The sequence below is a fragment of the Panthera tigris genome, chromosome E1 (genome assembly GCF_018350195.1).
Source record: "Panthera tigris isolate Pti1 chromosome E1, P.tigris_Pti1_mat1.1, whole genome shotgun sequence".
Taxonomy (NCBI): Eukaryota; Metazoa; Chordata; class Mammalia; order Carnivora; family Felidae; genus Panthera; species Panthera tigris.
Window position 1 is genome coordinate 35518265 of NC_056673.1, and position 23569 is coordinate 35541833.

Here is a 23569-nt window from a genome sequence, read left to right on the forward strand (position 1 = left end):
TGCTCGGCGCCGAAAGAAGCTTTGTTTAAAGCCCCAGGTTTGATTTTCCCAGCTGGGATGGTTGGGGTCTCCTTGGGCTTTCCAAGGAGGGCTTCTAACTCTTGTACAGTCATGTTGGGGATTTCAGTTTGACCACAACTTCCCTCCAAAACCCACATGTCCCTGAGTTAAGCAAGCAGTTCGGCAGCACTGGACTATACAGGTTGCTCCGAAGATCTGTCTGCAGTGTTTAATCCCAACACACGTACTGAAATGGAACAAGAATCCTTATAAAGCTGCTGGAAGGAACTTCCCCTACCGGCTGCCAATCTGTTCCTGGGGAAGTGTTTAGAAATTCTGATTCCCTGTTTCACTTTGCTCCTCTCCAGATTCACATCCCCCCCCCCCACCTCCTCCCCCAACAAAAGGGCCGCATCACAGCCTGGAGGGGGGGGCGGGACGGGGCAGGGCCTGCTCCCTTGATGGCCAGCTTTATGCCCCCCGGCCTCAGCTTCCCAGACTGCCCCGCCCTGCCAGCTCCTCTTTCTGAAGGAAGATGCCTGCCGGCAAGAAGCAGATTGTAGGAAAACACGTATGCTCTGATCTCATTTTTATTAAAAAGACAGATGCATACACACGTGCGTGGAGAGAGCTCAGGAAGGGTTGCGTACAGGTGGCAATCTCCTGAGTGGGGACACGCATCGTTTTTATTTTTCAGTTCCTGCTCACCTGCATTTTCGTATTTCCTCCAATGCAGGTACAGCTTCCGTTACAGTGTGTGATCTCTCTTTAAGAGAGGAGGCGAGAAGGCTAGTGCTGGTAATGCTCCAAAGCCCAGCGACATGAGAAAGTGACTCCCAGCTCACTTGTGAGACCAGCTGGTTGTTGAGTTTTGGCCACGTGTGCGACCTCGCTGGCCATCTTTCTCCCTTTTGTAGTCCTTCTGGGGTATTTTGGACCACTAGGTCTCACGTTAACAGAGAATGAGGGAGAGGAGCCTTGTCTTATTTCCCAAGCTTCTCCTGCGTTGCTCCAAAGGTAGCAACATGAGTGAAGTCGCCCCCCGCCCAGATGCCCGGCCGGGACCCTCTGGTCAGCGGCTGGTTTCTCCGTGCAAGCTGCCAAACCTCCACCCCACGCTCTATCTCTGGCCATGTTGAGAAAGACAGCCACAAAAGCCTCACTTCCTGCATCATCTGCTGCCTTCCTCCTTCCCCTGACCCCCTCTTGCCCTTCAGCCGTCATCCTTCTTTGGGTTCCTGGGGTGGGGGGTTGCTGGTATGGTCAGGCCTGAGCTGATCTCCAGCCAGGGGATAGGAGGGAACAGCAGAGACAGTGTCCTCCTTCATCCTTGTCCCCGTGCCCGCTTCCCATTATCACTGGTGCTTATAGACTGGCGTGTCGTGGGCACTCTGGAGGAGTCCGCCGGTCTGTGGTGGTGCGCCAGGCCCCTCTTGGGCACTCTCGGTCCCGCGTCCTGTCTGCTCTTTGCTTTCCGCCCCCTGGACCCTCCCCCCAACGCACAGACACCTGACCGCTGGCCCTGTCCACTCGGAGCCCCTGTCCCCGAAGCCATACAAATGCAGCAGTTGGGAAACCGAACCAAGTGGCGCTGGAAGATAGCACCTGAGGCTTCTTATCTCCGGCATGCGCTGTTGTGTTTTGTTTTTTCCATTTGCCGTTGCCCAAGAACCCAAGCCTCCGCCGCTGCTCAGCTGCATGGTGAAATGGCCTGGCCCCGTGCCAGGGTGCTTCGCCAGGTGGTTGGGCTGTGGAGGCTGCTACATGCGATGGGCCGATAATACCCCACAGCGCTGTAAACAGGACACTCCACCCTCCCGCAGGCACCCAGCTGGTGCCCGTCCCCCCCTCATCCGCCCCCCCCCCCCAAGGCCTGCTGCTTTGTCACAGGCCCCATCGTGATACGGGCGTTGCTTCTCAGCTAGGGGAGCCGATTGTCTTGTTTCCCTCCCCCCCCAGCTTCCCAAATCCGAGAGGGGTACTTTCCAGAAATGAAACCAGTTCATCTTCCAACCACAAGCAACCGTCGCGACCTCTCAGTGCTGCCGCTTTAGCTCTACTCCCACAGTGGCCGCGCAGACCCCAGTCCCCAGATCTTTCCGGTATGTCCGTGAGGGCTCAGCCCCGTTTCGACGATGCTCTCACTCGGGGGACTTCTCAGGGGACGGTCCCACCTGAGCTAGGTCTCCGTGGGCAGCACAGCTTCTCCAAGCGGCTGTGTGTCCCTCTCCATTTATTCAGGGTGGTGCCCATACTGGCTTAGACTGGCATTAATAAAGCAGAGGCTTTGACGCCGGAGTAGTGCACATTCCCAAGGGATAACGCGGCTAGAGCTCGTTCTCTTCCTAGGCTCCTTCCCCTCCCCCCCACCGCCACCTTCTGTCCTGAAGAATCGTAGAAGAGGAAGGGATTAAGTGACGTTAACTGGTTCAACCTGATCTGTCTGGTGAAGACTTTAAAGCAATTTTGCCTCTCATCTTCTGCTGTTTAGAGCATCCCTAGGAGGGAACGTAGGCTGGGCTCGCCCTCCTGGTTGCCAGATGGGAGAGCAGGCTCAGTGAGATCGGGTGGCAGTGGCTGCAGTCACATCACGAGGTGGGTAGAGCCTTGGTCCCAACTAACTGGCTCCCTCACGTCAGAGCTGCTTCTGGATCTGCGGGGCCCACGTTGCTCCAGACTGTCGCCCCCTTGAGGGTGGCACAATACATGTCACTGTCTGATTCTAGCTTTGGATGGTGTTCCATTTAGTGGCGGGGGCGGGGGGGGGGGAGAACTTGACACCTTGGTTTTGCCCTTTATTGGTTTTGGTGCCCCAGATTAGCAGGTGCTCCCCAAACCATTTAGGGTTTTGAAGTAAGTGGTAAATTTTCTTTTTCTATCAAAATCTAATTTTCCACAAAGTGCCCTCTTCCCCTTCTTTCCGAGCTTGAAGGAAACGTGGCATTTTACTCTCTCCAGAGGTATTGGGACATGCCAAGAGTCTGGGGGTCAGGGAGGGGAAGTGGGGCCTTGCTGAGGTCTCTGAGACAGAAGGGGAGTCTGTCACCTTGTGGCTGGTAGGAGCTGTGCCAGCACTAGGATGTGGTCACTGTCGAAATATGGCTGAGGCCCTGTTGTCTTTGGAGGAAGAGAAACTGAGGCAAGGCCTCCAGTTTGACTTTGATGCAATGAGATCCTTGCAAGTCTGGCAGAGAGGCAGGCATCAGAGGCCGCTGGTTCTGGATTGGGGTGCTTCCTGTCCATTCCTGTCCCTGCCCCACTCCTTGTTTTCTTTTTTCTTTCTTTCTTTCTTTCTTCCTTTCTTTCTTTCTTTCTTCTTCTTTCTTTCTTTCTTTCTTTCTTTCTTTCTTTCTTTTTTCTTTCTTTCTTTTTTCTTTCGTTCTTCTTTCTTTCTTCTTTCTTTTTTCTTTCTTTCTTTCTTCTTTCTTTCTTTCTTTCTTTCTTTCTTTCTTTCTTTCTTTCTTTTCGGTATTGTTATTTTTATGTACTTGGAGGAGTAAATCAGGACCCATGATGCCCTCAGAGTCTTTATGAATAACTTTGGTGCCAAAAAGCATGTAGAGTTGACCAAAGTGGGTGGTTGGATTCTCACAGCAGACTCCAGGATTCTGGGTCCCCCCTCGCCCTGGGAGTCCTGGGAGGACAGTCCCATCCCTCATAGTTGTCCTTGAGGTTAGACTCCTACCAGAGCTCATGAGTGGGGTGGGATATGAGGGGTAATGCATACGGATACCAAATAGGTGTGGTTTAAAAAATTTTTTTTATGTTTATTTATTTTTGAGAGAGAGGGAGAGACAGAGTGTGAGCAGGGGAGGGGCAGAGAGAGAGGGAGACACAGAACCCGAGGCAGGCTCCGGGCTCTGAGCGGTCAGCACAGAGCCCTACATGGGGCTCGAACTCACAAACAGCGAGATCATGACCTGAGCCGAAGTCAGACGCTCAGCCGACTGAGCCACCCAGGCGCCCCCAAATGGATGTGGTTTAAATGGTCCCTAGGAGATCATAGAATCCCCAGGTCTCAAAGACTTTAAAAAATAACCCAACCAACCCAGGAAACAGAAAATCAGCCCAGACACCTGGGCAGTGCCTGCCCTTGAATGGCTTCCTTCCCCAAAAAGGGGCTAAAAGGACAGTCCTTCCTGCAGGTGCAACCTCTCAGGATGTTCCTGATGCCGAAGGGCCAGGAGCCTGTGTGGGGTGATTGAGGAGGAAAGAGTCTTGGGTGTAGGTGTTAGGACCACCTCGGACCTTGTGGGTGACCGAGTCTAGCCCGAGCCTGGCCCCCTCTGGCCCTCAGTTCCCTTTACAGTCCCCCCAGCCCCTTTCAGGGCTGACAGGGGAGTAAAGACCTGCATTAAAACACCGTGCAGATGGGGTGAAACTCGAAAGGTCTATATAAATACCAGCGAGTCCTCGTGGTCCCCGTAGAGGAAAAATCCCAAAGATGCTTTTGCTGCAGCTTCTGCCGAGGGGCTGGGCGAGGCAGTTCCCAGAGATCTCTCCCCCTGGCCGCTTCACCCTCCCACCCCCTGCCCCCACCCAGGAGCCCTAGCCCTCTTTTGCACAGCGATGAAGCAGCTGTCAAGATCATGGCATTCTGGCCTTTATGCCAACCTCTTGCTCATCTGCTTCCCACCTGCCTCTCTGTTACTCGGTCACGGCATCCTGTAAACTTGTTTTCTCATCCCCGGGGTCTCATGGGCACTTTCAGCGGACCACAGGGCAGCAATGTGATGTCTGACCTGCCTGCCAGCCTGTGTCAAAACCTCCGCAAAATATCTGGACTGCCACCGTTTGGTCTTAAATCCAGGATAGGAAAAAGAGTGGTGGACGGGCTTGTGTGGAAGATGAAGCTGGGGCTTGAACCCAGCATGCCTGTCGCTGCCTCACTGGGTATAACAAGGCGCAGGGAGCAGAAGAGAGAGGTCGGGCCTTCCTGAGCCGGGGAGAGGAAGAGACAGGCAGGCCTGGGGGCTTTATTCACGGGGAGTGGGTTGAGCATGGATGCACAGACTTTGAATCCGTGGTCTAATTAGAGGAGGCGTCCGCTTGTAGTAACCTGTTTTGATTTTACACGAAGACTTAGGTACTGCCCAACCACCAGCCCTGTGTCCTAGGCGCTGTGTGGGGTACGAAGATAAGTTAGGGACAGTCCTTGGCTGCAGGTTGTTTATTATCTAGGTATCTATCTATCGTATCTATCTATCTATCGTATCTATCGTATCTATCTATCTATCTATCTATCTATCTATCTATCTAGGTATCTATCTATCTAGGTAGCTATCTATCGTAATCCAAGAGAGAGGATGCTAAGTACTAGAAGGGCACAGAGTGCTGGGGAAAATCAGAAAATCCCGAGATACTCCTTCCAGGAAATCCAGAAGGCTTCGTGGAGGTGGAGTGGTTAGGCCGGCCCTGATTCATGGGGCAGATTTCCACCCTGGGCACGTGGGCAAAACCTCAGAGGAGGGAAGGCTCCGGACATGGGTGGGAAATGGTGGGTAGTAGTATGGCTCGTCCAGGACGTAGAAACTTTTGGAGAGAAGGGACGTGCGCAGGAAAGGTAAGGGCTTGGGACCAGAACCTGAGAACATGAGGCCTTTGGCTACCACCTTTGAAAACGAACCTTTGAAGAGTTTTGACAGAAATGTTAAGATCATTTAGGGGCGCCTGGGTGGTGCAGTCGGTTAAGCGTCCGACTTCAGCCAGGTCACGATCTCGCGGTCCGTGAGTTCGAGCCCCGCGTCAGGCTCTGGGCTGATGGCTCGGAGCCTGGAGCCTGTTTCCGATTCTGTGTCTCCCTGTCTCTCTGCCCCTCCCCCGTTCATGCTCTGTCTCTCTCTGTCCCAAAAATAAATAAAAAATGTTGAAAAAAAAAATTAAAAAAAAAAATCATTTAAAAGGATAGCTTGTAGGTCAATATGTATTATTTGGAGAAGTGTTTATGGTATAAGGTGAAAACGTATTGGAAAACAACATGTAAAAAATGATCCCATTTTTAAATTTTATGTGTTTTGACATTTTTTTTATTTTTTAATATTTTTTTGTTTTACAGTTTATTTATTTATTTTGAGAGAGAGAGAGAGAGGGAGGGAGGGAGGGGTAGCGAGAGGGAGAGAGAGATGCAGAGATGCCCGCTGCAGGGCTTGGACACGCGAACTGGGAGATTATGACCTGAGCTGAAATCAAGAGCCAGACGCTCAACCAACTAAGCCACCCAGGCGCCCAAGATTTTTTTCACTTTTTAAGTAATCTCTACACCCAACATGGGGCTTAACCTCACTACTCTGAGATCAAGAGTCACATGTTCCACTGATCTAGGCCAGCCAGGTGCCCCCTATTTTGTATTTGTATTTTATTTATTTATTTATTTATCATTTATTTTGAGAGAGAAAGAGCACAAGTGGGGGAGGAATAGAGAGACAGGGAGAGAGAGAGAATCCCAAGCAGGCTCCCCACTGTCAGCACAGGACCCAGTGTGGGGTTCTAACTTAACAGACTGTGAGATCATAACCTGAGCTGAAATCAAGAGTCAGGCGCACTCCCCGCCCCTCCCCCCCAGCCCATTTTTTATTTTAAAGCACACACACACACAGCAATAAGGCTGACGTGGTTATATCTATCATGGTATTACCTGTGATTCTCTTTGGATGCTGAGGTTCGAGGTTTTTCTTTTTGTTTGTCTATTTCCCGACTTTCCCACAATTCACTTACTACGATTGCAACATGTCATTTCTCGTGTTTTTTTTTTTAATGTTTATTTATTTTTGAGACAGAGAGAGACAGAGCATGAACGGGGGAGGGTCAGAGAGAGAGGGAGACACAGAATCCGAAACAGGCTCCAGGCTCCGAGCTGTCAGCACAGAGCCCGACGCGGGGCTCGAACTCATGACCGTGAGATCATGACCTGAGCCGAAGTCAGATGCTTAACCGACTGAGCCACCCAGGCACCCCATTTCTTGTGTGTTTTAAGTGAGCACATATGAGAGCTGAGGGAGAGGACTCAGAAATATGCCAGGGATTAAATAAAAACAGACTGAAAGTTATCTGCGTTGTAACATTTGTGATACGCGAATCGCGAGCAGGGAGACCCCTCAAATGTCCAATTATATGGGAGTGGCTAAGCAAACTACCGTATACCAACCTGGTGGAACATATGTAGTCATTGAAAGCGATAAATATGTAGATTGTCGATACTTGGAGATGCGTATGTGAAATGGGTAGAGCAAAGCAGAACACAATGTGCGTTTCATATTGATTACAACTCTGTCAAAATGTGTGTAAATGTGTAAATGGATCTGGATAACATACATGGTGTTAGTGTCTTTTTTTTTTTCTTTTTTAACGTTTACGAGCCACCCAGGCGCCCCTCACTTAGTATAATGTTTCAAAGTTTCATCGTGTCATAGCATGTATCGCAATTTCGTTTCTTTTTGGGACTAATAATCCATTGCGTGCCCACACCACGTTTTCTTTATCCAGTTCATCCGTTGATGGGCATTTGGTGGCTTCCAACTTTTTGGTGGTTGAATAGGACCGCTGTGAACATGAGTGCATATATATCTTCTCAAGACCCTGCTATAGATTCTCTTGTATATTTACCTAGAAGCGGAATTGCTGGGTTGTACGGTGATTTCACGTTTAACTTTTTAGGAACTGCCAGCCAGTTGGTGTCTTTTTAATATAAAGCTCTTCAAGTTTATTTATACCTACAGTACCAGGTTCCTTTTGCTCTGCTTAATGCACACATGAATTGTCAAGGGACTCCTGCAGATGTGAAAGCGTTTTGCTCTGTTTAAAGGAAAAGAACCTTTACAGATCTTGAGATAGTAGAATGTTTTGAATGTGCCCATGGAAAACAGGGTCAACCCAGGTGATTGAAACTTACACATGATTCCAGAACTCTTAACATCTTATGACGGTTTCAACTTTCACCTTCTCCCCAAACTTAACGGAGGTAAAAATTAAATGAATGGATTTATAATTGCTTTATTATGCTTGTCCCATTTAACCTGAAGTTGGAGACAGTGGAGGGATCCCAAAGACTGATTTTCCTTTTTTCAATTTTTTTTTAATGTTTATTTATTTTTGAGAGAGAGACAGAGTGTGAGTGGGGGAGGGACAGAGAGAGAGAGAGGGAGACACAGAATCCGAAGCAGGCTCCAGGCTCTGAGCTGTCAGCACAGAGACCGATGTGGGGCTCGAACTCACAAATCACGAGATCATGAACTGAGCCTAAGTTGGACACCCAACCGACTGAGCCACCCAGGTGCCCTGGAGACTGATTTTCCTAAGCTGGATTCCTTAGCTGGATTCCTCCATCCTGGGTGGTTGAAAGGAGTTTTGTTGTTCTGTTACCTAGGTTTGCTGAGCTAACCAGTCTTGAAGGAATTATAAAGAGTCCTTCGGTTAATTGGGTTGATTTTGTTCAGTGCTTAGGAGCTCTGTAGTGGGTGCCGGAGAGAGGCAGGGCAGTGGATAAAAGATTGCTTTTTGGCCACTTAGAGTTCCCTTGTTAATGATGGGAAACAGTCCTGCTCTCCTGTGGAGACTTCAGAGTTCACGTTCATAGTCCATGAGGAACAGGAAAAAGATAGAAGACATGTATAAAGTAACCCCTCATCCAAAGTAAAAGGATGTAAATTGTTTCCAGTGATAAAGTCCAGCTGGTTAAGTCAGGAAAGTTCCGGTCAGACTGTATTTGCTTTTTTTTTTTTTTTTTAAGTTTTTTTTTTTTAAACATTTATTCATTTTTGAGAGTGAGAGAGACAGAGTGCGAGTGGGGGAGGGGCAGAGAGAGAGAGGGAGACACAGAATCCCAAGCAGGCTCCAGGCTCCGAGCTGTCAGCACAGAGCCCAACGCGGGGCTCGAACCCTCGAAGCGTGAGATCATGACCTGAGCTGGAGTCGGATGCTTGACCGACTGAGCCACCCAGGCGTCCCAAGACTGTATTTGCTTTTATGGGCCGCTCCATATTCTTGTAGGAGGGAGGTGGATACAGGTGAAGACGTGGCAGTCACGTGAGGCTTCCTAGGAGAGAGAAGCTTGGTTACCACGTCTCCCTCCTCCGTGCTCATGTCAAGGTGTGCGGGCTGTGCTCTCTTCCAGCCAGCGTCCCGTGCTCCGTGGCCCCAGAAAAGTCAGTGTGTAGGCCTCAGCCACCCCAGGTCCGACGTACATTCTCCCTGGACACCATCCTCAGCTCCTACCTTCTGGGCCAGTGGCCACGAGATGCTGATGGGGCTTTCACCTGCTGTACCAATGACAAGGCCACCCAGGTAATGACGCGCTCTCCTACTGGGATAAGGATGGGGGGAGGGGGCTGGCTGAGGAGGCTTTTTGTCTGCTCACCAGCTCTGTCACTGGAATGATCTGTCCTGGGGTTTGGCTGTGACTATGCATCACGTAGCTGTTCATCATCTGGTATTTACCAGGTTGGTTTTCTCCGTGAACTTGCGTGAGATCAAGTTTGCATTCCACCTGGCCGGTGGAAGAGAGAAGTCAATCTGGGTTTTCCAGTTTGGCTGTGAGTCTTCGTGTGTGGGTAAGCAAGAGTTGACTTTGGACTCTATTCTGCGTTCTAAAAAATGAGATTTACCTTTCTAAACTTAAGCAGGCCAACATTCAGCCGGGTTTGCATTCCCCAGACTACTGGAAGAGGTGGCCAAGAAGTGTGGTGAGCTAGGAAAGATCCCACTGGAGCAGTAGGAGGGGAAAGTTCTCAGATAATGAAGACTTGACCCCTCGCCAGCAGCCCGGTGGGATTTCAGTGGGCCCATTCAGGTCCTTTGAAGCCCAGGTCCCCTCTGTCAGTCATTGTCTTCCTGACAGTCTTTTCAGTAGGAATCCTTAACTTGGAACGAATCTGTGCAGATCACCCAGTCTACTTGTCAGCTTTTGAATAAGATAGTGTTCACCCGAGCAAGGAATCATCTCCTATGTGAAGTTATACAAAGATATTTCTTTTTTTTTTTAAGTTTTGTTTTTTGCACTTTTAAAAATGTTTATTTATTTTTGAGAGAGAGAGAAAGAGAGAGCTCATGCGCATGAGGGGCAGAGAGCGACGGGGACAGAGGATCCAAAGCGGGCTCTGTGCGGACAGCAGAGCGCCCGAAGCGGGGCTCGAACTCAGGAACGTCAAGATCACGACCTGAGCTGAAGTCGGACACTTAACCGACTGAGCCACCCAGGCGCCCGTATACAAAGATACTTCTTAACCTGATTCAGGACTTCACCGTGCTTAGCAGTCGTTAGGAGTCAAATCGTTTCCATTTTGATGCAGTTCCTCAGGAAAGAGGAAACGGGGTGGGAAGAACACGGGCTGAGGCAGGCCTGCATCCTGGGGGGTCCCGGGCAAGTCAACTGTCCCTTTGCTAGCTGGGAGTGTGCGCCTCTTCTGCTCGCTCACAGGCGGGGTGACCGCCACGCATGCAAGTGTCTGTGTCCTCCCGTCCCCCTACCTCCTCTGTTGTGCGCATCACGTCAGTCCCTTTCTTTCGTTTATTTTTTTTTAAATGAGATTCATTTTCAAATGTTGCCGGCGAACGTTTGAAGGCCCAGTACTGTTCTCGGCCTGTGGAATGAAGAATGAGGAAATGAGAACAAGATTTGGCCTCTGTGAGTCTGGGTGCCCGTTCCATGAAGGCCAGTGAGCAGACAGCCAAGGGATGAGATGAGACCAAATGTTTGGCACAGTTTAGAGGAGAGGAATTCTCGTGGGAATGCCCCACCTTGAACCAACAACAGTTTGCCGCAGCCCAGATCAGCGGGCCTCTTTAGATCCACAAACAGAATGCAAAGGGAGGACACGCTCCAGCGGTGGACAGGACAGCGGGGGCCCCGCTTCTTTGGAGCCCTGGGCACTGCTGTTCCCGGCATTCTTAAAAAAAATTTTTTTTTTAACGTTTATTTATTTTTGAGACAGAGAGAGACAGAGCATGAGCAGGGGAAGGGCAGAGAGAGGGAGACACAGAATCTGAAACAGGCTCCAGGCTCTGAGCTGTCAGCACAGAGCCCAACGCGGGGCTCAAACTCACGGACCGTGAGATCATGACCTGAGCCGAAGTCGGACGCTTAACCGACGGAGCCACTCAGGCGCCCCAACCCCAGCATTCTTTAGAAAGGCCGAGTAAGATAGCTTTACGCTTTGCCCTCCCGGGCCTGGAGCACCCGCTCCCTTTCTCATCGCAGAGGAGTGTTTAATCCAAATAACCTATCTGGTCAGGTAGGACTTCGAGGGTGCAAACTTGTGAGCGCATCCCCCTCTGACAGGCGCAGGCTTCCGGGTAGCCCACCTCTCCCCGTCTCTGTCACTTCCGGCCACCAGCCTTCTAGGAAGCCTCCACCCCGCTCCTCGGAGAGCGTTCTCTTTGTCAACTCAAGGCCGGGCCGCCCTCAGATGTTCCCTAGCCGGATTTAGAGGCCTGGGCTCTAGGCTGTGTGTTTTCACTCGGGCCCCAGCTGCAGGCCAGATCTTTTATATAACAAGTCTGGGCTTCTTGCCACAGCAAGACAGAGGTCAGCGATGCGCCTCCGTGGGTCTGGCAAGGCCAAGCTGTGCAGCTTTCCTCTTTTCCCGGGATGGGCTCCAGCCCTCGAGGAACTCTTAGCAACCTGTCAATATTGTGGCTGTGGGCAAGAGGTGGGAGAATTCTGATCAACGTAGGCATCCGAACCAAAATATGCACTCTGCCGGTCTTTGATTCCTGGGCCTTCTGGGAATTTTCTGCTTCCAGGTTTTGGGCTCCATTCACATTCCTGCTTGAGCCCCCTGGCCTGGCACAAGCCACCTCCTTCAACACTGGTGTTACACTGGGAAGCTCTGAGGCTCTCCTGACGTCTCCCTAAGTAATTGGTGTTCCTTGTCTGCAGAGCACGGGCACGTCCCCAGAAAGGACTAGAGATGAGGGAGGGCCTTTACTGGGGAGAGACAAGGGAGCATGGACCAGGGTAGAGGGAGGGTGGGGAGGCGGGATTTACCAAAGTCCTTGCAAGCTTTTGTGTTGTTAAAAAACAGATGGGTGCCAGAACCTTTTCCTAATTTCTTTGACGCCACCCCTGCCTTCTGCCCCTTCTCTTCCAGCCACACTGGCGTAACACGTCTACTGTACCTGGCAGGCAGGCCCTCACTTTTGCCTCCTTGTTTGCCCCCCGCCCCAGAGCCAGAAGCTAGAGTGTGTGTGTGGGTTTGGAGACCACATCAGCTCTGGCGTTCCTGGGACATGCTTTGTAGTGAGGGCGGCAGCCAGAGTCAGGCCGAGCGGCTCCCCGCTCTGAACCTCCTAGAGCGAGCAAGAACCCTGCCTGTTCCAAGCAAGTTTCTGACCTGGGCAGCGAGCACAGAGCACCCGCCACTTAGGTAGCCAGGCACGCTGCATTCTCGAGTCTTCCTCGCGAGGCAGAAGACGGTTACCCAAGCCTTTGGGGCAGGGGAGGAAGAGAGGGGGATATAGGTCTTGTTTGGGGGCGTGGGTTGTTTTGTGAAGTTCTGCACGTTCGGAGCCAGGAAGAGCGATGGGAGAGAGCTGACCAGCTCTCCCAGAGACCAGCTTGGTGAGGCCCAAGGGAGAGCTTGGGTGCAGCGGGAGTGGGGCACAGAGTGGCCCGCCCGTGGAGGACGGGCAACCCCTGTGTGGGGTCACCATCATCTGGAGGAGGTTCTTTGGTGTCCTAGAGGGCTTTGTGAGGATTCTCCAGGTCAATAGGAATGTTCTCCCCTCTCTGGACCACCTTCTTCCCAGGTCAGCTGGTAAACCAGTGTTGGCCACCGAGTGCTCTGGGCTGGCCCTCCTAGTGGCGGGGCTGGGGACGGGTGATGGCCGCACATGCCGGTGGTTGTGGTCACCCCTCCCTTCTTGCTGTGCAAAGCACGAGTGTCCCCAGGCACTCTTCTGGAGGGAGGAAGTGATCTCGTTGGTCTCATCCTGCAGACAGACGGCACCCTGGGCACCTGCTCTGCCTGGCCCCCTGTTCTACGCATCCCAGCCCTGCTTCCTCCATATGCTCCGGGTGAGGCGCGGAAGCCTCTATGGTAGACTTTTTTGTCTTCAGGCTTGATTTACCTCTTGGGGGAAAAAAACCCGGCTTAAGTCACGGAGTGTCTTGTAGGCCAGAGGCAGAGTGGCATACTTCGTCTGGGAAGCCTTCCCCTTCTGTGACTTTTCCCTGTGTTCTCTTTCTGTTCCCTGCTCTTCTTCCCAAGCCAGCACCTTAGCACTTAAGTGATAACACACAATTCCGCATGCCCGTCACAGGCTTTCCTTGTGGGTGTGGGGGGCCTGGGCACGGCGCCTGTTTTCCAAAGTGGCGAGCATATGGCCTGACGACAGCACGGCGCATTTGCAAATGGGTCCATGATGGAAAACCTGAGAGTTCCGTCGTCAACTGGAGGGCCAGAGACCGCGGCCTTGGCCACCTGCAGCCCGGGCTCTTGGCGTGGGCCGGCAGACCACCCTCAGAGCCTTTCCCTGCCGGTATTTCGCCAGGGTCCCCAAGGAGCTGATTCCCTGCTGATCTTCAGTTCGACATGTGGTTGCTGACCGTCTATACCAGGTCAGGCACCACGCCGTTCTTCGTGCCCACATAGGCGTACTGAGCCATGTTCCCAGGGCTCTGGTGGAGCCAGCATGGCCAGGACTCTTGCCTTGGAGTCCAGGTAGAAACTGAGTTGGGTTGGGGACAGTGGAAGAAGTTCCAGCTTGGAGGCTTTTCAGCTCCACGGGACCCCTGCCTTGTTCTACCAGGCCGTTCTTTGGAAAGCTGTCCCCCACCCCCACCCCCAGCCATCCTTCCACATGTAGCTCTGGGAGCCTGGGAGCCCAGAAGCCCAGGCAAGGCTTCCTTGGTTTGACCCACATCCAGTGTTGCCCAATCCAGGCATCATCTGCACAGTTGGCTGATGTCACTCGCGGCGAGTGAGTAGCCCTGCTTCTCCCTCAGCTGCTCCCCTTGGGCCAGGGTGTTAAAATAAATCTGTTCCGATGCATGAATCCCCTTGACAAGCACGACATCTTGGTCTGCTGACCTCAAGCCCTATCCCGCTTCCAAAGGATCGTCTGGAGTGACTGCTGCCATTGCCGTCATGCGGCATGGCTTGACCCCGGTTGTGCCATAAGCGGTTGCTCTTTGAAGGGTAGCCTTCCTTCGCTGTGACTTGTCTGTACCCCGTGGAGACTTTGGCCCAGACCTCCGTGGTGAGACCCAGAGAAGTGGCCTGTCTATCCACGTGCGCTAGAAACAAGGAGCAGGGTGTGGTCCCCACTCTTGACAGTCTGAGTTCAGTCGGAGGGGCCCAGACCCATACTCGTGCACGGGCTTGCCCGACAGATACCCCAAGCCAGCGCGTAAACACCTTCAGACAGGGGATGACCTATTGAATTCAGTTCCTGGGGCTGCTATACCAAATTACCTCAAACTCAGTGGCTTAAAACAACATCACTTGCTTCTCTCGCAGATCTGGAGGCCAGAAGTCGAATTCTGTTTCACCTTCCAAGGTGCTGGCAGGGCCACGCGCTCTGAGGAGGCTCCCTGCGAGCCTTGGCTTGTGGCCACATCACTCCAGCAGCTGCCTCTGGGGTCACATCACCTTATCTTCTTCCCTAGGTGTCCAGTTGCCCTCTGTCTCTCTTGTAAGGACACTTGTAATGGCCCTATTTGTCTGGATAACCCAGGATAAGCTTCCCACCTTGAGATCCATAATTTAATCACATTTGCAAAAACTTTATCGTAGAAGGTAACATTTACAAGTTCCAGGGATTGGGACCTGGTATCTTTGCAGGGTCATTTTTCAGGCTGTCACACCTAGTGACCTCATCTGCTACTACCTTGCCTCTCACTCACTCTGCTCCAGCCATGCTGGCCTCCTTATCATTTCCAAACACACCAGGCTTGCTCCTGCCTCAGGGCCTTTGTGCTTGCTGTTCCCTCCATCTTGCCCACTCTTACCTCAGATAGTCACATGGCTCACTCCCTCAGCTCACTCACCGCTTCCTTCAGACATTCCTTTTTCAGCGAGGACGTCCCTGACCTTTACAATGACGTTCCCCTGGTGGCTCAGTCAGTCAGGCGTCTGACTTTGGCTCAGATCATGATCTCGTGGTTCGTGGGTTCAAGCCCCGCGTCGGGCTCTGGGCTGACAGCTCAGAGCCTGGAGCCTGCTTCGGATTCTGTGTCTCCCTCTCTCCGCCCCTCCCCTGCTCTCTCTCTCTCTTTCTCTCTCAAAAATAAATAAACATTAAAAAAAAAAATTCTTTTTTTAAATGACGTTCCCCTGCCCAGCATTCCTCTCCCCTTTTTTTGCTGTGATTTTCTCTTATGTCCCCAAGCAGAACATCAACTCAGAGGGGACAAGGATTTTTGTTGTCTTGTGCCTTGTGGTGTTCCCGGTGCCTGGAACGGCACCTGACACGCAGTATACGTTCTGTAACTATCTGTTGAGGGTATGGATGATGTATATACTCTGGGCCCACCTGTCCAGAGCAGACGCGGAACAAAGGAGCAGCCAGCACGAGGTGGACGAGTTAAGAGAGTTCCCCGAGGGAAAGGCTGGGAAGAGTTGGTAGGACAGGTCATCTTAGATGGACAGCCCCGGGCGTAGAGGTCCAGGGTGAGGCCAGGCGTGGAGATCCAGGGTAAAAGGGGAGAAAGGAGGCAGAGCTAGGCTTGCCTGAGTGGGATGAGTGGCGGGTACGGAGGGCCCGTGGGACGGATGGACGGTAAGACAGTGATATCGGCGGGCACTGGGGCAACGCAGAGGCGGCCGCGGTTGCTGGAAGATGTGGCCGAGCAGGGAGAGCTGGGGTACAGTGACCAAGGGAGATGACCCCCGTTGGGCGTGAATTTTCACACCCTTTCTCAACTCCCGTGCCTGCCCACCTTTCCTCCCTCCACCCCCTCACGCGCCTCAGAAGGAAGGAGGCAGTCGAAGAGTCTACGAGAGATGTTAGGGGAACCGCCGGCAGCCTGGATGGGGGCTGCTTTTAGGCCGGTCTCCCCCGTCCCCCCTTGTGAGCACAGGATCTTCCCGGTGGCCGAGGGGCAATGGGCATTTCCACCCTCCCCTTTGCCGTCCCTCTGAGGAGCAGAGCCAGCGATCGGTAGGGTTGGTTTCGGAGCCCCCGGGAGGGGAGGTGCATCCGTGCATCCGCTGGGCCGAGGGGGCTCCTGGAGAGGGGCGCCTTCTCCTTACTTTGTAGTAGGAGCGGCAGCTCTCCTGAGGCTCTGTCCGCCGACACCCTAGTTTAGAGAGACACGGGCGTTTGGAAGCAGACCAGCCGCTTGGTGGCCGTATTGCTGTCACGGCCAGGTTTACCTCGAGGGCTTGGGCCGCGGGCCCGCAGGACGTGCTGGGTGCCCTCTCCCTGAACGAGGGGGGTGTGGAGACTGGAGCCCTGGACGGTCTTCCTTGTGGCGCTAGCATCAGGGAGGGAGGGTGGGGCCGCTGTCTCCCCCTCTCCCCCGTCCCCCCCTCCCCGCTGTGTCGCCTGGCCCAGGAAAGGTCCTGGTCAGCAGCTGGGAGAGGGAAGAGCCAGGGAGACTCAGCCCCCTGTGGCCCCACCGTACAGCTGTCACGCAGGGCAGTCTGCCTCTCACCCCCCAGTTCTTCAAAACTGTTGGATGGTGAGTGGTGGAGGGGTTTTGTTTTTTTCTCCCCCCCCCTTCCATCCTCCCCCTTTTCTGTTTGCAACAGCCTCTCGGGGGAGGTCAGCAGATCTGTTGGAGGAGATGGTTCCCAGGCCCTCATGGTTTGGCAGCTTGTGCAGAGAAGTTAGAGCCGGTTCCCCTGGAACATTCCCCCTTGGGCCTCTCCCTTGGAATGGAAGTAGGGGTGTTGGTGGTGGGAAGTGATCTTGTCCTCCTGGGCCTCATGCTTAAGCCAACAGCTTCCTCCCTCAGGTTGGGGCCCAGGAAGTGGGTCTCCAACTCCCTCTGTCTCGATCTTGGGCCCCTGGCCTTCTATGCAGCCAGGGCCAGGGGTTGGGGGGAGGGATAGGGCCGACTGAGAGCTCTGTTCTCACGAAAGGCAGAACAGGGCCCAAGAGAAGGAGTTGTGATAAAGCCAAGAGGGGTCAGGAGTCGGGGCTGAGTTCCGAATTCTGGCTTCCTCCTCGCTGAGAATGTCCCCTCCCATGTGTATTCGGGAGGACTTCGGGGCCCCCGACACTTATTCTGTGTACAGGGGAAAATCACGCAACGAGCTTGAGAAACCGGGCTACCCAGAAGTCTCTGCTTTGGTCAGAGTTGGAGGACGGGGGACCGCTGCTGACATTTTCGCCGTGCCAGACCAACAAAGGATCCAGGGCTCGAGGGTGCCAGTGGTTCCCCAAGCCCCTGATCTTTCGAAGCTGGCTGGGATGGGGAGGGGCAGCACTCGTCCTCAGCCATGGGGAGCCCCCAGAACACATCCATGTGTAAACTTCATAAGGGAATAAAGAGACGGTTGGCCTTCCTGGCACATCAGGGAAGGCTTCCCGGAGGACGTGGATTGGGGGAGAGGCAGGGCAGGTGGAGGCTGACGAACAGACGAGAGAGAAGCCTTCCAAGAGCCACCGCCTCCATCCAGGCAATGGTGTGGCTGCTTCCCCGGAGCCTGCCTGAGAAGCTGTTCTGTTTCACGGGGGTTTCTCTCCCTGCAGACCCCCCTGTCCTGGCAAGAGCTTGAAGGTGAGCGGGCCAGCTCCTGTACACACAAGCGCTCGGCGTCCTGGGGCAGCACAGATCACCGAAAAGAGGTAACTGCTCCCTCCGCCTCCCTGGCCACGGTAGCTACGTCCTGTCCACACCCAGCACGTCTGCTCCAACGTGGCCTCACATCTTCAGTCCCCCCTGCCTTGGTCTAGCCTTTTACTAATGAGATGGCTCCTTCGAAGCTGTCAGTGGCCTGGGGGGCCCGGCTTAGGAGTCCAGACCCTTCTGCCAGCTGGGGCTTTGCCATCGACTGCTGGTGCCCTCCAGCAGCCAAACGCAAGATGGGAGCCGCCGTTGTTCTCGTTTTACTTTGAGGTTGTGTCCAGATAAGGCAGTCAGAGGCTGGAGAAAGAGAGTGAGTTTCTGGGGACCGGAAGCCCCCAACCTCACTTCTTACTTAACTAGTCATCTAGCCTTGTTTCATTTTTTTTTTCTTAAATTTTTTAAAATGTTTGTTTATTTTGGAGAGAGAGACAGGGCAAGTGGGGCAGGGGCAGAGAGAGAGGGAGTCACAGAATCGGAAGCAGGCTCCAGGCTCTGAGTTGTCAGCACAGAGCCCGACGCGGGGCTCGAACTCAAGAATTGTGAGCTTATGATCTGAGCCAAAGTCAGACGCTTAACTGACTGAGCCGCCCAGGCGACCCTAGCTTTTTTTTTTTTTTTTTTCTTTTTAATGTTTGTTTATTTTTGAGAGAGAGAGAAACAGAGCACAAGTGGGGGAGGGGCAGAGAGAGAGGGAGACCCAGAATCTGAAGCAGGCTCCAGGCTCCGAGATGTCAGCACAGAGCCCGATGCGGGGCTCAAACCGACGAACTGTGAGATCATGACCTGAGCTGAGTGAGGTCAGAGGCTTAACCGACTGAGCCAGGCGCCCCTAGCCTTGTTTTTAAAAGAAGAGAAAAGAGACGCCTGGGTGGCTCAGTCGACTTAAATGTCTGACTCTTGATTTCGGCTCAGGTCATGATCTCACGGTTCGTGGATTCAAGTCCTGCATCATGCTCTGCCCTGGTGGCACAGAGCCTGCTTGGGATTCTCTCTCTCCCTCTCTCTCTGCCCCTCTCCTGCTCATGTTCTACCTCTCTCTCTCTCTCTCTCTCTCAAAAATAAATAAAAAATAAACATTAAAAAAAGACTAGTGGGAAATACAAAGTATGTAGAGTTTGTAATTGTCAGAGTCAGCAAGTTATTTGCCCTAAACGTGGAGTCGCGGCATGAACCGAGTCTGATGGCAGCTCTAAAACCACTTTCTTCTTGGCAGGGGTCACAATTTGTATGGCTCTGGGCGGCAGGTCTACTCTCCGAATGCTCTTTACTTTGGGCCCGTATTTAACTAGATCTGCATTTCCAGAGCATTCACCGGCTGAGGGCAAGGAGGTGGAGGGTTAGAGACGTGACGGGGATAATAGTCAAAACCGTTGATGATAACGCGTAATTGGTACAAGATCTGGAAGCCAGGACAAAATCTGATACTCCTTCTTGAGACCCCCGCTCCTGGCTCAGTGCCGTCTGCTTTCAACCTGGGGGGAAATCCTTCCACCCTTCCTGGTCCCGGGGCCTGTGAGATGGCCGCGAATGTCCTTGGAAGACTGAATTCAAAAACCTCATTTCCCATTTCTATTAATAGAGTAGTATTTCCACGCCTTTGGAATCTGGGAGAGACAAAAATGCTTTCGGCGTTGCGTATTTTTAATTTTTTGGAAACCGACCTATCCGATTCATCTTTCCAACTGATCCATGCAGTACGTGGTAATTTAAACAAACAAACAAACAAACATCTAGTGAATAAGGTCTCCAATTTGCCCAACGAATGTATTATCACAGTTGTGAACAACACCACGAGAGGTTTTCCAGCCTCCTTTTATGTATTTTCACGGGCTCGGGCAGGAGCCACGCGTGGGAGGGGGGACCCGGTGTCCTTTAGCGTTGCTTCACCTGCCTCGGCCCCACCCCCACCCTCTCTCTGGGCTGCCAGATTACCAAGTTGAAGCAGCAACTGCAGAGGACAAAGCTGAGCCGCAGTGGGAAGGAGAAGGAGCGGGGCTCCCCGCTCCAAGGGGACCACGCCGTGCGGGGAGCACTGAGGGTATGTTTCCGCCCCCTCCCCAGGGCCCCGTGCCCCTTGTCGTCCCCCAGTCGCCGTCCTCTCGGGTCTTACAGCTGTTGACAAGAGACTGCCACCCTGCATGTGCCGTGGCCGTGTGGCTGTCCAGGTGGTTTTAGCCAAAACTTGAACTCTGAGTGAGGCCGGATGGGCTTCTTGCCCTTGGGAATGGTTCTGCCCTCAACCCCTGCGCCCGTCTCCGATGGAGGCAGTGGTGAGCCTGCAGACTTATCTAAAAGCTCACTCTAGACCTCTCGAAGCGCTAAACTTCTGGGGAAAAGGCCACCAAGTTTTCCTGTAGCAATTGGCGACTGTCCCCAGATCCTCCTTTATTCCCTTGGTCCTGCTGTGTAGACATGACCTCACCCCCTGCCCCACCCCCACACCCCCATCAGAACTAGTAACTGTACGGGGCTTGGGAGTGGGGGGTGGGGGGAGAGGGGGGTCCGTGATTCCTTCATCTGCCTCCTCCTCAGGCGTCCCCTCCCAGCTTCCCCTCAGGGTCACCTGTCCTGCGACTCAGCCCCTGCCTGCACCGGAGCCTGGAAGGGCTCAACCAAGAGCTGGAGGAGGTGTTTGTGAAGGAGCAGGGAGAAGAGGAGCTGTTGCGGGTGAGTGGGGCACACCCTTGACGCGGGACAGCCAGTGGCCCGGGGTTGGGGGGCGGACTTTTGCTCTCCAGGGGCTCCAGACCACGGAGACCTCAACAGAGCAGTGCGAACGCCAGCCTGCGCAAGGAACACAGATGGAGTCTGTTACGTTCAAATGGGCTTGGCCTTCAGGACGGCGGAGCTGGGCGGTGCGGCTGGGGCAGGCTTTGGGGGGCTGAGTGGAAAGAGAAGGGGCCGGGCTGGGTGGAGAGAGGGGGCTCCCCAGCCAGGGGGAAGGGGCTGGGCATCGCTCTTCAGCCATGGCACCAGCTCCCTGCTCCCTCGTCACCATCCCATCACTGTCCCCACCCGTGCCTCAGGAGTGTCATCACCTCTCCCCCCACGTCCACCTGGTGACCCACATTCATCCTTCATGCCTAGTTGCCCCTGTGCAGCCTCCCCATCCTCCCCCCCCCCGCCCCCCCCCCTCACTCCCGGGCAGAATTATTTGCTACCTTTTCTGCAGTCTCAGGCACATTTTTATACTGACACAGTGCAATCGGAGAATGCCAGTTGGGCAGTATTAATATAATTCTAACGGGCACACACCTCAGTTTATGAGTTACTTGCTAGTTGATTTTTAATTTACGCGTATGTGGGATTTTAGACCCACCCAGACACACACACACACACACACACAGTTTGGTGAGCTGCGGGTCCAAGTACCACTGATGGTTAAAAAGCAAGGGGGTATATTCTACGTGATCATAACGTGCGTGCTTGTCCTGCCCTGGCTTGCGTGGTCAGTGGCCCGGTGGTCTGCCCCCGGTCGCGCTTCCCGAACGTTCATCATCTTCGTGTATCCGGAGGAGGCCCCTGCCCTCGAGGCTTAGAGCCTGGTGGGGGCCTCACCTTGATGAAACCATACAAATAAACGCGTAATTCTAAATTGGGCCACAAGTGCTGTTTTCGAACCTAGCAAGGGCTTTCCCTTAAATTAGTGGCTTAAGAAAACCATGTCCTGCTGTCGCTGTGTGTGACGAATAGAGGGCAGACCAACCGAGGGGAGGGCCTGAAGGGTCACTGCAGCTCTGTTGGCCTGAAGACAGGGGCCTGAGGGTCCTTTCCTACCCTCTTCCCCCGCAGATCCTTGATATCCCTGATGGGCACCGCGCCCCAGCTCCCCCCCAGAGCGGCAGCTGTGACCACCCCCTCCTCCTCCTGGAGCCTGGCAACCTTGCCAGCTCTCCCTCCGTGCCCCTGGCATCCCCCCAGCCTTCGGGCCAGGCCAGCCGTGAGGAACACCGGGGTGCAGGCGAGGAGCTGGCGTCCGTCCCCAACGACAAAGGTAAGCTGAGGAGGCTGGGGCAGAAGGGCCCAAGTGAGGTGTGGGGGGTGGGGGAGGCTCCACGCCCTTTCTACCTCTAATCAATTTAACGCCTGGGAGGTCTCCTTCCTAACCGACCAGAATATCTTCGTGTACCATCTTTACTCTATATGTGACACCGGTAGTAATAACGGTCCTCCACACAGATTCTGATTGTTTTTTAAATTTTTTTTAACGTTTATTTATTTTTGAGAGAGAGAGAGAGAGAGAGACACAGAGCATGAGCAGGGGAGGGGCGGAGAGAGAGGAAGACACAGAATCCGAAGCAGGCCCCAGGCTCTGAGCTGTCAGCCCAGAGCCCGACGCGGGGCTCGAACCCACGAACCGTGAGATCGCGACCTAAACCGAAGTGGGATGCTTAACCGACTGAGCCAGCCATGCGCCCCCAGATTCTGATTTATAATTTACATCAAGTCTCCGCACCTGCACTTGTATTTCCTTCTGACTGTGACCCGGGCAAGCAGTGTCTCCCATCCTCATTTTTTGGCGAAGGCTCAGGATGCTGAGCCCGTTCGTGGGTCCACCGTGCACATCGCCAGCAACAGGTCTCAAGGTGGTTGCGAAAGATCTAAAACAAGCTTAGGTGGTCTCTTGCCCCCAGGGTCACACGGGCCCAGATTGAAACCCAAGCTTTCTGACTCCAGATCTCCACTTGGTCCTGTGTCCTGGAACCTTTACGGGAGGGCGAGACCCAACCCCTTCCTCCCTGCGATAATGATCGTCCTGTCCTAGAGCCCCGAGGAACTGCCTCACCGGGTTGGGTCCTCGCAGCACCCCGTGAGGGAGGCTGGTCAAGGGCATGACCTAACAATACACAGAGGTAAACAGAGCAGAGGGTAATAAGGAATAAACGTGAGATAAATACAGATAAGGTCAATGTTTGCAGCCTAGGCAAAGTACATTCGCCACGTGGAAAGGGAGAGGAATCTTATCCCACCAGCGGGGTTGAGTGAAGATGGCCTCTCTGAGTCGGCACAGGAGCTCTTCCTGGAAGAGGGGGTAGCTTTTCCAGACCATGGTGAGGAAGCAGCTGTGGCACGTTCGCAGCAGGGCAGGGTAGTCTTGGAGGAACATGGGGAGATGGAAGTTAGGATTCTTTAAAGTCAGACTTGGAGCCCCAGTTGCAGGCTACCTCCTGGGAATCCACAATTGATAACAGACCTGGTTTTTCCATCCACTCAGCTGTACTTTTTTTAATCCCGTACAAAGAGATACGGACTTTGGTAGGCCACCCCAAAGATGTTCTAAGGGAGAGGACGGACGGACAGCCGGGATTAGCATAACGGCCACCGGCCCCCTGACCGCGTCCGCCAGGGTCGCCTCTTTCCACCGAGGCCTGAGCCCAGGGAAGCGGAGACCTTCCTTTCCTTCGGCTCCACTGGGCTCAGCCTTGCTCTGTTTGCAGCCTCCTCTCCGGGCCACCCAGCCTGCCTTGAAGACAGCAGCCCATCTCCAGTCCTTGCCTTTGCCGCCTCCCCTCGGCCCAATCACAGCTACGTCTTTAAACGGGAGCCCCCGGAAGGCTGCGAGAGAGTACGTGTGTTTGAAGAGGCCACGTGAGTACCTGCTGTGGACAGGGCGGGCAGGGACGGGCAGGGGCAGGCAGGGGCGGGCAGGGGCGGGCTGGGGCGGGGTGGGGAAGGCGGGGAGCCCTGCACCGTCCCACCCGACTGGCTCTTCTTCGGTCTTGGACTCTCTGTCCCGGGGACGTTGTCAACTTCAGATGATTGGTATTGCACTTTTTCCACCATCAAACTTGTTGACATTACCTACTCTGAGCCCTTCAATCTTTGCTTATCGTTATC

The 23569-nt window shown here is 53.6% G+C and overlaps 1 protein-coding gene across 1 annotated transcript in view; it reads left to right on the forward strand.

Annotated features, from left to right (window-relative positions):
• Window positions 1-23569, forward strand: part of FAM117A (family with sequence similarity 117 member A) — a 43673-nt gene that overhangs the window by 16055 nt on the left and 4049 nt on the right. The window contains exons 2-7 of the mRNA XM_042967840.1: window positions 9110-9279; window positions 17635-17730; window positions 19659-19769; window positions 20264-20398; window positions 21524-21725; window positions 23170-23320. Coding sequence (XP_042823774.1) covers window positions 9110-9279; window positions 17635-17730; window positions 19659-19769; window positions 20264-20398; window positions 21524-21725; window positions 23170-23320 — 865 coding nt within the window. The remainder of the gene's footprint in view (window positions 1-9109; window positions 9280-17634; window positions 17731-19658; window positions 19770-20263; window positions 20399-21523; window positions 21726-23169; window positions 23321-23569) is intronic.